The sequence below is a fragment of the Prionailurus bengalensis genome, chromosome B4 (assembly GCF_016509475.1).
Source record: "Prionailurus bengalensis isolate Pbe53 chromosome B4, Fcat_Pben_1.1_paternal_pri, whole genome shotgun sequence".
In the NCBI taxonomy this organism is placed as follows: Eukaryota; Metazoa; Chordata; class Mammalia; order Carnivora; family Felidae; genus Prionailurus; species Prionailurus bengalensis.
In genome coordinates, this window is record NC_057358.1 from 81,110,753 (window position 1) to 81,124,272 (window position 13,520).

A 13,520-nucleotide genomic window follows, 5' to 3' on the forward strand; every position below is an offset into this window, starting at 1 on the left:
AAGTCATATCCAGGGTAAAGAAGAATGCAGTCAACAATCCCTCATATGTATATTTCAGTATTTTTCTCTAAAGTAACTCTTCCATGTAGACTACCTGGAAGCCTCTTCTTAAAAAATTGTAAACCGCAAGCTGAGTTAACACAGGGAAATTTACTTTATGGAAAGGCTATGGATACCCATCTGGGAGAGACATCTTAGCACGTGAGTCCCGATAATACTTGTGTTTATTTGTGCACAACTTTGATCTTAGTGAGTAAATGACTTATATCGGAATTCAAAGTTTCCATTACTTATGAAAAGTATTTGCACATCTTAAGTATTTGCACATCTTTTATTTAAGGTCAGTCACTTTATTTAGATCTGTTTACAGTAATATGAGTTAAGGCCTCAAAGTTAAGATTTCCTAAAAGAGACTACTAAATCCCCTCACATCTACAAATGCAGACACTGTAATTCCTTCCCAAATGTCAACTATTAAATTATTTGTGGTCTCTTCCAATCACCTCTTTATGACAATGAATTTATTGAATAAATAATGAATCAGAAACACACAGAAGTGATGCTTGCAAATGTGAAAGCCACTTAAGAAATATTGTGAAAGCCACAATAAGAATAGTGTTTGGACAATAGCTTTGCAATCCTAAATCTGCAATGGTCAAGGGCTATGTTCAAAGCCCAGAGTTCATTTATTTTTCCTTGTACCTCTCAGCAGGTTTCTACCATGGGTGACAGAGGAATAGACAATCACTCAGAAGTGACTGACTTCATCCTTGTAGGCTTCAGGGTCGACCCAGAGCTCCGCATTCTCCTCTTCCTGATCTTTCTGCTTGTGTATGCCATGATCCTTCTGGGTAATGTTGGGATGATGACCATTATTATGACCGATCCCCGGCTGAACACACCGATGTATTTCTTCCTAGGCAACCTGTCCTTCATTGATCTCTTCTATTCATCTGTTATTGCACCCAAGGCCATGATCAACTTCTGGTCTGAGAGCAAGTCCATCTCCTTTGCAGGTTGTGTGACCCAGCTCTTTCTCTTTGCCCTCTTCATCGTGGCGGAGGGATTTCTCCTGGCAGCCATGGCCTATGACCGCTTCATTGCCATCTGCAACCCACTCCTCTACTCTGCCCAGATGTCAGCACGTCTTTGCATTCAGTTGGTGGCTGGTTCCTATTTATGTGGCTGCATCAGCTCGGTTCTTCAGACCAGTATGACATTTACTCTGTCCTTTTGTGGTTCTCGGGCCATTGACCACTTTTACTGTGACACTCGCCCACTTCAGAGGATATCTTGTTCTGACCTCGTTATCTCTAGAATCATTTCCTTTTCCTTATCCAGCATCATCATCTTGCCTACCATCATAGTTATTATTATTTCTTACTTGTATATTGTGTCCACAGTTCTCAAGATACGCTCCTCTGAGGGACGTAAGAAAGCGTTCTCCACTTGCAGCTCACACCTGGGAGTCGTGAGTGTGCTGTACGGTGCTGTGTTTTTTATGTATCTCACTCCTGACAGATTTCCTGAGCTGAGTAAAGTGGCCTCGTTGTGTTACACCCTAGTCACTCCCATGTTGAATCCTTTGATTTACTCCCTGAGAAACAAAGATGTCAAAGAAGCTCTAAAAAAACTTCTAGAGAAGAAAAATCCTAAAATTTGATTATTATTTTTTTCCTCCATTGATTTTGTGGTTATTTCTTTCATACTCCTTGTATCCATTAATGAAAGTTATTCCATTAAACATCATAAATATATTATCAGAAGCTTTTTTCTGGTGAGGTACCTGGAACATTGTTCATCTTGAACGTCTCAGATATCAGAGATGTCCTGGATATTAGAGAAGCATTTTTCATGATAAACCTTCCCACTATCTCAAATAACATTCTGTTTCACAGAATTGATTTGTATTTGCTTAATGGCTTGCTGCTGAGCACAAATTTTATAGTTAATATAGTGTATAAACAATGTTTTGTGACCTCTTTGTTTTGGAAGGTCTCCTTGCTACATAACATAATCACTAATATTGACAAGAACGTTCAACTTATTTTAAAAAATAATGTTTTCAATTTATATAGCTACCTTGTTTTAGCATGTTATGTAGTTATTGAATTTTCATTTTGAATCAAATATCTGATATGTGTTATATCAAGAGGAAGTAATAATAATAAAAACAAATAATGAGTAATCCTTGCTATAATGATTAATTTGGAAATTTTTATATCAAATGATCTGACATTGTAGAGTGTTCTGAGACATTGCTAGTTGTTAAATCCTAAAATAAAGAACCAAAATTGTAGATAGAGACCTGCAAATATTTTTCAGCAATCATTGCCTCAATTTGGGTTATCATGCATTGTTTTCCTGGGTTAATTATTGTGAAGAATATTTAATAAAGGTATAGAGCAAGTTTAGCATTAACATAGCTTATTGTCCAAAATTTACTCATCTATGCTTATGAATATTTATATATTTGATTAATTTATTGACAGTGTAATATGTCTTGTGGTAGGCTCAGGTATAAACAACGTTATTCTTTAGGGAGCTTACAATTCAGTGTGAGAATCACATCCTTGCGTGCACAAGCAATCCAAATCCATAGATTTTTATGCCAAAGATAAACATACAGATTTCAAAGTGGGGTGCCTGACAGTGTGTCCCGGCAATCAGAGAAAGTCTTTATGCTGTATTGAAGATCTATTTAAAGGGAATAAGATTGGAGCCAGTATACTACTGTATCAATCATGTTGTTGATGTGGGCTTGAAGTATACCAACGTAATTGACAGAAAGGTTATTTGAAAAATTGTAGGTTAGACACACGGAACTAATTACCTGCTTAGTGTGAGGGGAGTACACCAAGGAGGTGTGTCTCACCATTTTTGGTCTTGTATTATGTGTTAAAGTTAAGGAACTCTTAGCAAACTAGGAGTAGAGGGGCATTTCTTTAACTTGAAAAGGAACATCTATAAAAGCCTACAGGTGAGATTATATTTAATGGTGATGAAGTAGAAGCTTTCGCACTAAGATAGGCATTAGGCAAGAATGTCCTCCCTCAACACATCTCTTCAGCACCCTTTTGGGTGTCTTAGGTAATGTCATAGAAAAAGAAGAAATGAAAGTATAATGGGATGAATGATGTCTCTCCAAACTCACATGTTGAAACCCTAACCCCATAGTACCTCGGTATGTGAGTATGTTTGAAGAATGAGCCTTCAAGGAAGTAATCTAAATAAGGCTGTTACAGCTGGGTTCTAATACAGTGTGGCTGGTGTGTTTATAAGAAAATATTAGGACACACAGAGAGATGCTAGAGGTGCATATGCACTCAGAGACGACCGTGTGAAGAGGGAGCAAGAGGGCAGACATCTGCAAGTCAAGGACAGGAGCCTCAGATGTTTACTTATGGCACCCTGATTCTGAGCTTCCAGTCTTCAGAACTGGGAGAAAAAAATTTGGCACTTAGGGCACCCCGTCTGTGGTATTTTATTATGGCAGCCCTAGCAAAATACTATAAAGCATTATACACAATGAAAGGAAGAATAAATCAATCTTTGTTCACAGGTGACTGTAGAAAATCTGAAAGAATTGCCCGAACACCCTCCTAAAACTAATAGGAAATAAAGAAGTGTTGCAGGGTACATGGTTACTATTCAAAAGTTAATTGCTTTCTATACGAGCAATTAGAATTTATGCAATGAGCAGGTAGAATTTAGAATTAAAAACACAATGCTATTTATGTTATCACTTTCCCTTATAAAATACTTAGGTATAAATCTCACAAAATAAGTATAAGAGCTCTAGGAGGAAAGGTATAAAATTCAAATGGAAAACACCAAAGAAGACTATATAAATGGAGAAGCATTGAATGTTCATGGAGAGGAAGACGATATTGTCAAGATATCATTTCTTCCCAACTTGCTCTATACATTCAATGCAATCCCAATCAAAATTTTAGCAAGTAATTTTTTGTCATTGACAAATAACATATTAAAATGAAGTTATATGAAAAAGTAACAAGCCAGAATAGCCAGCACAATATTGAAAGAGAAGAGCAGAATGGGAGGAATGATACTACACAACATCAGTTATACACAACAATACAGCTACAGTAATCCAGACACTGTGGTATTGGTGAAAGAATAAACAAATAGATCAATTGCATAGAATAGAGAAACTAGAAATAGAGACACATCGATAGGAGCAAAGCAAAGATAATACAATGATGAAAAGACAGGATGTTCAATAAAGAGTGCTGGAATACTTGGACATCCACATGCAAAAATGTGAGCATAGACATAGACTTTACAACATTTACAAAAATTAATTCAAAGGAGTCATAAACTTAAGTGTAAAACACATAGTTACAAAACCCTTAGAAGATAACATGGGAGAAATCTAGATGACTTTGTGTTTGGTGATGCATTTTTATATACAACACCAGGGCATAATCCATGAAAAGCATAACTGATAAGTTGAACTTCACTAAAATTAAAAACTTCTGCTCTCTGAAGCACACTTTTAACAATTAAGAAGAAAAGACATAGCCTCAGGGAAATTATGTACAAAAGATATTTCTAGTAGAAGATATCCAATATATGCAAAGAACACTTAATACTCAAGTGTAGGAAAAAACCTTATTAAAAATGGACCAATGACCTTAATAGACACCTCATCAAGGAAGATATGCAGGTGGCAGATAAACATATGAAAACATGTTCCATACCATATGCAGTGAGGGAATGTCATGTAAAACAACAATGGGATACCACTATGCACCTATCAGAATAACCAAAATGCAGAATACTGACAACATCAAATCATTGCATGTGGAGCGACAGGAACACTTAAGCATCACTAGTGGGTAATGCAAAATAGTACAGCCACTTTGGAAGACAGTTTGGCAGTTTCTCACAAAACTAAACACACTCTTACTGATCTATGATCTACCAAGTATGCTGCTTGGTATTTATCCAAAGGAGGTGAAAATGTATGTCCATACAAACACCAGCACATGGAAATTTATGGCAGGTTTTATTCATAGTTGCCAAAATTTGGAAACAACCAAGATTTCCTTCAGCAAGTGACTGGATAAATAAACCATGGTATATTCAGGCAATAAAATATTATTTAGTGCAAAAAACCCCACATTGAACTATCAAGCTGTGAAAAGACCAAGAGGAATCTTAAATACTTATTACTGAGTGAAAGAAGCCACTTTGAAAAGAATACCTATGTATGAGTCCAAATATGGCATTCTGGAAAAGCCAGAACTATAGAGTGAGGAAAAAGATAAGTGGTTGCTAGGGCCGTGGGTGGAGGAAGGGATGAACAGCGGGGTAGAAAAGATTTTTAGGGCAAAAGATTGTATGGCTCCATCATTATGGATACATGTCATTTATATTTGTCCAAACCCTAAAATATACGATACCTAGGGTGAAACCTTAAATAAATTGGATTTTGGATGATGATAGGTGTCACTATAGGTTCATCACATATTAATCTGGTGGGGAATGTTGGCAATGGAGGAAGGTATGCATCTGTGGGGGCAAGGGATATCAGGTAAATATCTCTGTACCTTAAACTTCTCTAAAATGTAAAGTCTTAAATAAAAAAGAAACAAAAAGAAAGAACAGTATACTATTACTACTACACCCCTATTAGAATGACCACAATAGAAACCACAGACTCTACCAAATGCTGGCAAGGATATGGAGGAACAGTAATCCTCAGTCATTGCTATGGTGAATGCAAAATGGTATAGCCACTTTGGAAGACAGTTTTTCGATTTCATGCAAAACTAAAAATCCTCTTACTATACAATCCAGTAGTTGTGCTCCTTGATATTTACCCAATCAAGTTGAAAACTCTCACGTCCACACAAGATCCTGCACATGAATGTGTCTAGCAGCTTTATTCATAATTGCAAAAACATGGAAATAACCAAAATATCCTTCGGCAGGTGAATGAATATTAGACTGTGATACATCCAGACAATGGAACAATATTCAGCACTAAAAGGAAATGAGCTAAGGGACGCCTGGGTGGCTCACTCAGTTTAAGCATCCAACTCCTGATTTTGACTCAGGTCATGAATCCAGGGTCCTGGAATTGAGCCTGGTGTCAGGCTCCATGCTGGGTTGGGATCTACACTGGGTTGTTTACGTTTCTCTCTCTCCCTCCCTCTGCCCCTCTCTCCAGTTGTTCTTTCTCTCTCTATCTCTCTCTGAAAAAGAAAACAAAATAAAGTAAAAAAAAAATGAGCTAACTCTCATGTTGTGGAAGGATATGAAGCAGCTGTAAAACATGTGATTAAGTGTAAGAAGCCAATCTGAAAACAGTACACTATATATATTTTTCAGTTATTGTACCTTTAAACTCCAGAATGTGTTTTTGAAATAATTTTTGTATTTTTGTTGTTTTTTTGTTTTGGTTTTTTGACTGTATTATTCAAACCTGTTTGCTCTGAGAAACCCTTTGTGTCCCTTTCCAGAAGCACAAGCTTAGGCTTGTGTGTCCTCTTGGATGACAGTGGATTTATAAGGTAAGCTTCTGCTGTGTCCTCCCATGATCATTTTGTTGAGTGATGTGCCACTGTAGGTTTCCCACTGAGCACAGAGACTCCACAAATTTTCTTGTTCTATTGTTTTGAAAACATTGTAGGACATCTATTTCTCCACTGTGTGATCTGATTGTTTTGGCCCCCTCTGGAAAGATAATCTTTGAAGCCAGTCTTTGAGGTTTGCTCCAATCCCAGAAGGGCCTTCTTAGCTGTCTCCTTCCCTGGTTCTCTCTAATATACATCTAGTTGGTCTACACTTAGATTTTTGCTCTCATGGAGCTACCAGCCTCCTCTTAATGTCTTATCACCAAATGTGCATTGTGTTTGAGAGTCACTTAAGCTAGAATTTTCCCACACTTTGCTCAAAATAAAGTCAGTTCACTTGAGGAGAGTTTGGAGCCTCTGTTATTACTGCCTGCCTTTCATTCCAGGTAAAACCTGTGTTCAACTGTTCTGGAACTGGAACAGGAGCATGACCAGTTCTGTCACAGTGACACCCTGGTTTATGAGCAGGTTTCCACTGAGGTCAGTAACCTATGGTCTTCTTATCTCTCTTGGCAAAAAACCTCTATCCTTTGAACTGACTCAGTTGAAGTTGAGCCCTATAATTCTTGGCCTATCATGCTTGGGGTAGACCTTCTATCTTATGAATAGATGCTGGGTACAGGTAGAGATCTCTAGACCTTTTAGCTACTATTGCCTTGAGTGGAGCTTCTGCAGCATGGAGCTGGAAGGGGTAAGAAATGTTTTCAGACTGCCACTCTCAAGGTGATAGGGTAGCCCTTGACTGGGATCTAGGGGAAGAGGAGTCTGCACTTGCCTGTGTGCTTCCTATCATGCTGGACTGGGAGAGGGGAGAGACAGAGTAGGCCCTGGTTCAAATACATGTCATGTGAATGTTCATATTGCTGTTATTCACAATATCTAATCAATTGCCCATCAATTTAAGAGTGCATAAACAAAATTTGGTGTATACATGCAACTAAAGATGGAATGCTACTGACCAATAAAAAGAGTGAATTACTTCTACACATGACAAAAGGAATAAATTCAAATTCATTTCACTCACTTAAAGAAGCCTTCCAGGAAAGAGTGCATATCACATGCAGGTTAAATAGGTAGATAAATAGATGGATGTGCAAAAAAAAAAAAACAAAAAAAAACCAAAAAAAAAACAACAAAAACAAATCAGATCACTGGTTATCTGGGAATGGGAATGGAAGGAGGCATGACTTAAATAGGGGCATGATAAATCTTTCTGAGGTGATAGAAAACTTCTGTATCTTGGGGTTCCTGGTTGGTCCCGTTGGATGAGCAGGTGATTTCTGATTCCAGGTCATCAGTATGAACCCTATACAGGGTGTAGAGATTATTTAAATAAATAAATAAAAACTTTGAAATAAGAGTTTGGAATCTTAATCTAGTGAGGGTTTCACTGATGCATAAAACTGCCAAAATTCAGAATTGTATACTTTGAATGAATACAGTTTATTTTACAACTATTTCTCAATACAGTGGTTGAAGAAAGAATTGGGCAGATCTTATTTTTTAGATTGAAGGAGTTGCATTTTAGAGCAATGATTCAGAGATGTTTCTCTCTTTCTCACTCTCTCTCTCTCTCTCTTTTTTTCTTTTGGATTGAAGTCTTAATGTTGGCCTAAAAACAGGAAACTACTGAAGGCATAGAATATATTTATTATATAAAAAATCTCAATGATAAAAGTAGGCTCAAACCTTTTACTATGATCGTTAGTATAGCAGCTGTGGAGTGAGGTTTCACTACCATTAATACTATTATTTAAATTAAGAAAGCTTTATTAGTTACTGGCAATGCAGTCAGCTATATGACACATTTAATGGGAAGTCATTAGATGAGTTTGAAGATGTTCCTTATGTGCATAAAGTTTTAGATAACAAGGTGGGTGAAACAGGTGAAAGGGCTTAAGAGTACACTTATCATGATGAGCACTGATGATGTATGGAAGTGTTGAATCACCATATTGTACACCTGAAACTAATATAACACTGTATGTTAACTCTACTGGAATTAAAATAAAAACCTTAATAAAAAATCATGTAATCTCAAAATTAAAATATTAGTTGTATGTTATTAAATGGTTTTGTACATGACTTGTACTACAATGATACGTTTATAAGTGGTCCTGTAATGCATATATCATATTCAAAGAATTACATATACATATATGTTTATGCATTTCTGCATCTATTTTGATACATTTATATTAATATGCTAGCTATTATTATCATTATTATTCAATATATCCCTGCTTTAAGAACTTACATTGTACGGTACATGCATCCTTTTTGAATCAAAAAAAGGAGAGGAGTAATTTCCTAATAGGAGTGAGAACAGAATACACCTGACTGCAGGTGTATGCAATTCCTATAGCAACACAGAAATTTCTTGACATCAGGAAAAGGGAAAAGGTCAGAACTGAAGAATTATTGTGCATGTCTTGTCATGGTGAGGTCTCTTAGCTTCTACATCAGCCTGTGGATTCTTTTCTGAGTCAGCTGCCTGACATTGGACATATATTGTTCTAGGTTCAGTGATTGGTGTTCCTTTCAAAGATAACCTGGTGTGTGTGTGTGTGTGTGTGTGTGTGTGTGTGAGATTGTGTGTGTGCGTGAGAGAGAGAGAGAGAGAGAGAGAGAGAGAGAGGCAGAAACAGAGACAAAGACAGAGAGAAAGAGACAGAAAGACCACGTTAATGTTTGTATATATGTGCATGTGTGTGTCCAATGGTGGTTGTGGCAGTGTAGCACATAGTGAATATAGAGGAACATTGTTCTGCCATGGCAGTTAGCACTATGATTAGGGTCTTTTTTTCTCAGTTTGATAAAGGATTACTAATATCAATTGATGAAGATTTAAAAAGTTAGGAGCCTCTCTCATTTCAGGTTTATCTGGAGTACTGCCTGAGGGCATCTGCATTTTATTCCCTAAGGAGGCTTCGTAAACTATGCCTCTTTCAACCTAAACATGTTTCTGCTTCATCTCAGGAGAGACAAGACACAACCTTAGCACAGTGACCACTTATTTGAAAATCGTAAAGTTTTTCTACCCAGTGAATCCCGTATTTTCCCTAGTAATCTTCAGTTTTTAAAATGTGGGTGAAAGAGATGACATTTGTTAAAGTATAAGAGAAGATTCTTAGAGAAAGACATGGGTAGAGAGATGACTAGATAAAACATTTGATGATTAGATACTATTTTGCATTTAATTGGGGGATGGGCTAGATGGGTGATGGGTATTAAGGAGGGCACTTGTGATGAGCACTGGGTGTTGTATGTAAATGATGAGTCACTGAATTCTACTCCTGAAACCAATATTGCCCTATATGTTGGCTAGCTAAAATGTACATAAAAAAATAGTACTAAATAGAAAAAAAATAATTTGGACCTCTGTTGCCTTTTTGATCATTTTACAATCTTTTCCACTAGTTTTCTGCAGAGAGAAAGGTAAAGAAAGGTTATTCTGAAATGATGAAGTAGTAAGCGTTTCTCAAGCTCTGTCTATGGAAATGGAAGCAGATACACTTGGAGAGCTGGGGACACTTCATGGGGGCAGAGAAAGTTAGTGTCTTCCTCTCTCAGACGTAACATGAATAGTGTTGAGAGCAGGAAGAAAGGACAAATCTGATGTGGATTTAACAAACATATGAAATTTACATAATTCAATCATTCAAGTGACTCTATGGTGGAGATTCTCTTATACACCCCATTTTTCAGGAGGAAATACCAATGCGGAGATACTATGTAACTTACCCGAAGCTACAGGGGCAAAAACAGAATTTGAAAGCTCTGTCTGACACCTGAGCTTATTTTCTTAACTCTTACTGATGAACTATTCTTACCCTTATATTTCCTTCCTCATTATGAGGTAGCATTTTTCCAGCACAGATGCTCAAACATTAGAGTCATTATTCACTTCTAGGTCATTCTCATGTGATCAACCAGCAATCAGTATTCAGCTTACTTTACCTTCCATTCTAAAGGTCATCTCTTTCTTCGCTGTCTAATAAGACTCCCTCCATTAAAGCCACCATAACCTCTTGGATGACCACACACTCTCTGGGATTACCGTCTTCTCCCTATGAGTATTTATCTTCCTCAAAGGTAATGGTATTATTTTTGTAAAATGCTAATTTGAATACAACACTGTCTTTCTAAAAATCCTCAATGCTTACCCCCGTATACAGAATAAAAGTCAGCTTCCTTAGCATGAAAAATATGGTCTGCATGATTTCCACGAATTTCCTTTGAAGTGTCATCCCTCACTTTGTCTTCTGCGTTACAAATCACTTACAAACTTCATGAAGCTCACCATATACTTAACTCTCCTTTTGCACAGAAAGCTATTTATTTCATTTGGCTTAATGCTATTTGTTTTAAAATGTGCTTAGGAAGTGTTCTGTGACCATAGGACCACTCACCTTTAGAGACTACACTTTCTTTGTATTTTCCATAAATGCCTTTTTCACCGGACTAACATATAGCAGCTTAATTCTCTATAGCTATTTCCCCCTGATTTCACAGTGAGCTAAGCACTGAAGTTATTTATACATGGAAATTTCACAGGACAAGGGTGCATCAAAATTCAAAATTACCAATGAGATGAATTAATTTTCACTAAGCCATATATAACAAAAATGCATTATCTTTATTTTTGGTTCAATTTCATTACAGTAGTTTTGTGAAAGGGAGGATTTGCAAAAACAACTGATCTAAGCCAGAGAAACCATTAACTAAGAGTGTGAATCATTCAGTCCCTGGACAATTGAGCGACAATTGAGCCTTAGGACACTGTACACTCTATAGAGTATCCGTTTTTCTCATTCAGCACTGAAAAAGGTTTCTTCAGTAAAGCTGATACTTTGATCTGTCTTATTATATCATATTTTGTTACATCTACCAATTATGTATGTTAAATAACATTTGTTACTGACTCAAGATAGACAATACATCCCTTAGAGAGCCAGCGGCAAACTTGGAATATATTTTCCCTAAATTCAAATTACTTGGCAACCAATTGTCTTTACTCAAATGAAGATGAAGTATGGAGAAAGCCATTCCACCCCAAAATTAACAGCTAGACAAAATATAGACCAAATGTATTCTTCAGCTATAAGTACATGGGATTCAAATAAATAAACTTTCTAAAATTAAATATTTCAACCTCATTGGTTGCATTCTTCGCTTCAATGCCTCCCCAGATTGTCATAATATCGGTGCCTTTCAGTTATGTCACTGTTAAGATAGAATTAAACAAAAATATTTTTTTCCCCAGACTCTTTCTCAAAGCTTCTTTGACATCTTTGTTTCTTAGAGAGTAAATCAAAGGATTCAGCATGGGAGTGACTAGGGTGTAACACAACGAGGCCACTTTACTCAGCTCAGGAAATCTGTCAGGAGTGAGATACATAAAAAACACAGCACCGTACAGCACACTCACGACTCCCAGGTGTGAGCTGCAAGTGGAGAACGCTTTCTTACGTCCCTCAGAGGAGCGTATCTTGAGAACTGTGGACACAATATACAAGTAAGAAATAATAATAACTATGATGGTAGGCAAGATGATGATGCTGCATAAGGAAAAGGAAATGATTCTAGAGATGAAGAGGTCAGAGCAAGATATCCTCTCAAGTGGGCGAGTGTCACAGTAAAAGTGGTCAATGGCCCGAGAACCACAAAAGGACAGAGTAAATGTCATACTGGTCTGAAGAACCGAGCTGATGCAGCCACATAAATAGGAACCAGCCACCAACTGAGTGCAGAGACGTGCTGACATCTGGACAGAGTAGAGGAGTGGGTTGCAGATGGCAATGAAGCGGTCATAGGCCATGGCTGCCAGGAGAAATCCCTCCGCCACGATGAAGAGGGTAAAGAGACAGAATTGGGTCACACAGCCTGCAAAAGAGATGGACTTGCTCTCAGACCAGAAGTTGATCATGGCCTTGGGTGCAATAACAGACGAATAGAAGAGATCAATGAAGGACAGGTTGCCTAGGAAGAAATACATCGGTGTGTTCAGCCGGGGATCAGTCATAATAATGGTCATCATCCCAACATTACCCAGAAGGATAATGGCATACACAAGCAGAAAGATCAGGAAGAGGAGAATGTGGAGCTCGGAGCTGACCCTGAAGCCTACCAGGATGAAGTCAGTCACTTCAGAGTGATTGTTTGTTCCTCTGTCACTCATGGCAGAAACCTGCTGGGAGGCACAAGGAAAAGCAAAGAAATGAAACCCGTGCTTGGTTTCTAGTGACACAAATAATTTCTTACGTGTAAAATAAATTAGTTATATCTTAACTAAATATTGCATATAAAGCCATGTTAATGTCATGAAGAATCAGGAATTTGAACTAGATAATACGAAGTCCGTAAAACTTATTTTATTAAGCAGTGAAAGAAGTTAATGGGTTATTGCATTTTAGATCATTTTTTTGCTGAGTATTCACCAAGAAAGTAACATAACATATTGTCTAATGTTAGTGACATTTTGAATTTCTATTCCTAATATAATTATCATTAAATAGTTGTCTTTAACTAAAGTAAGAATATAACCTAAAATGCAGGGAATACATATAATCTGTATGATAGTGCCATAGCCATCATGATTGCCTGTCACTTCCTGAATCATTAAAAGGCAGTAATATATTTAGATACATTTTTACCTTCTTTCACCACTACTATTTGGTTTCCATTGTTACTGTGCCATCTCCAAAAATAGAATAAAAGGTGATAAGTTGTTGGTAATTAAAATTAATAAAATCAAAACAGTCACTAAACCTAGATATCATTTTCTAACGCTCTTTCCAAACCTGTGTTCATTTTCTCAGGTCAAGCATATTCTTCCCAAATAGATGCATTTTTATTGTCTCATTATATATATTTTCTTTCCATTACTAGTTGTGTGATTTAATATATTACATA

At 37.0% G+C, this 13,520-nt stretch overlaps 2 protein-coding genes across 2 annotated transcripts; one reads left to right on the forward strand and one right to left on the reverse strand.

Moving 5' to 3' along the window:
- Window positions 1-706: 706 nt before the first annotated feature.
- Window positions 707-1,663, forward strand: LOC122473168 (olfactory receptor 9K2). The gene has a single exon (XM_043563362.1). The coding sequence runs from the start codon at window positions 722-724 to the stop codon at window positions 1,661-1,663; it is 942 nt and encodes a 313-aa protein (XP_043419297.1). The 5' UTR covers window positions 707-721.
- Window positions 1,664-11,823: 10,160 nt separating this feature from the next.
- On the reverse strand, window positions 11,824-12,807 carry LOC122473624 (olfactory receptor 9K2-like). The gene has a single exon (XM_043564266.1). It carries the CDS (start codon window positions 12,784-12,786, stop codon window positions 11,824-11,826), a length of 963 nt encoding a protein of 320 aa, XP_043420201.1. The 5' UTR covers window positions 12,787-12,807.
- Between the last annotated feature and the right edge of the window lie 713 nt (window positions 12,808-13,520).

Excerpts from the sequence above, each read along its gene's own strand:
- LOC122473168 (XM_043563362.1), top strand. The coding sequence starts at position 722 with ATGGGTGACAGAGGAATAGACAATCACTCAGAAGTGACTGACTTCATC.
- LOC122473624 (XM_043564266.1), bottom strand. The coding sequence starts at position 12,786 with ATGAGTGACAGAGGAACAAACAATCACTCTGAAGTGACTGACTTCATC.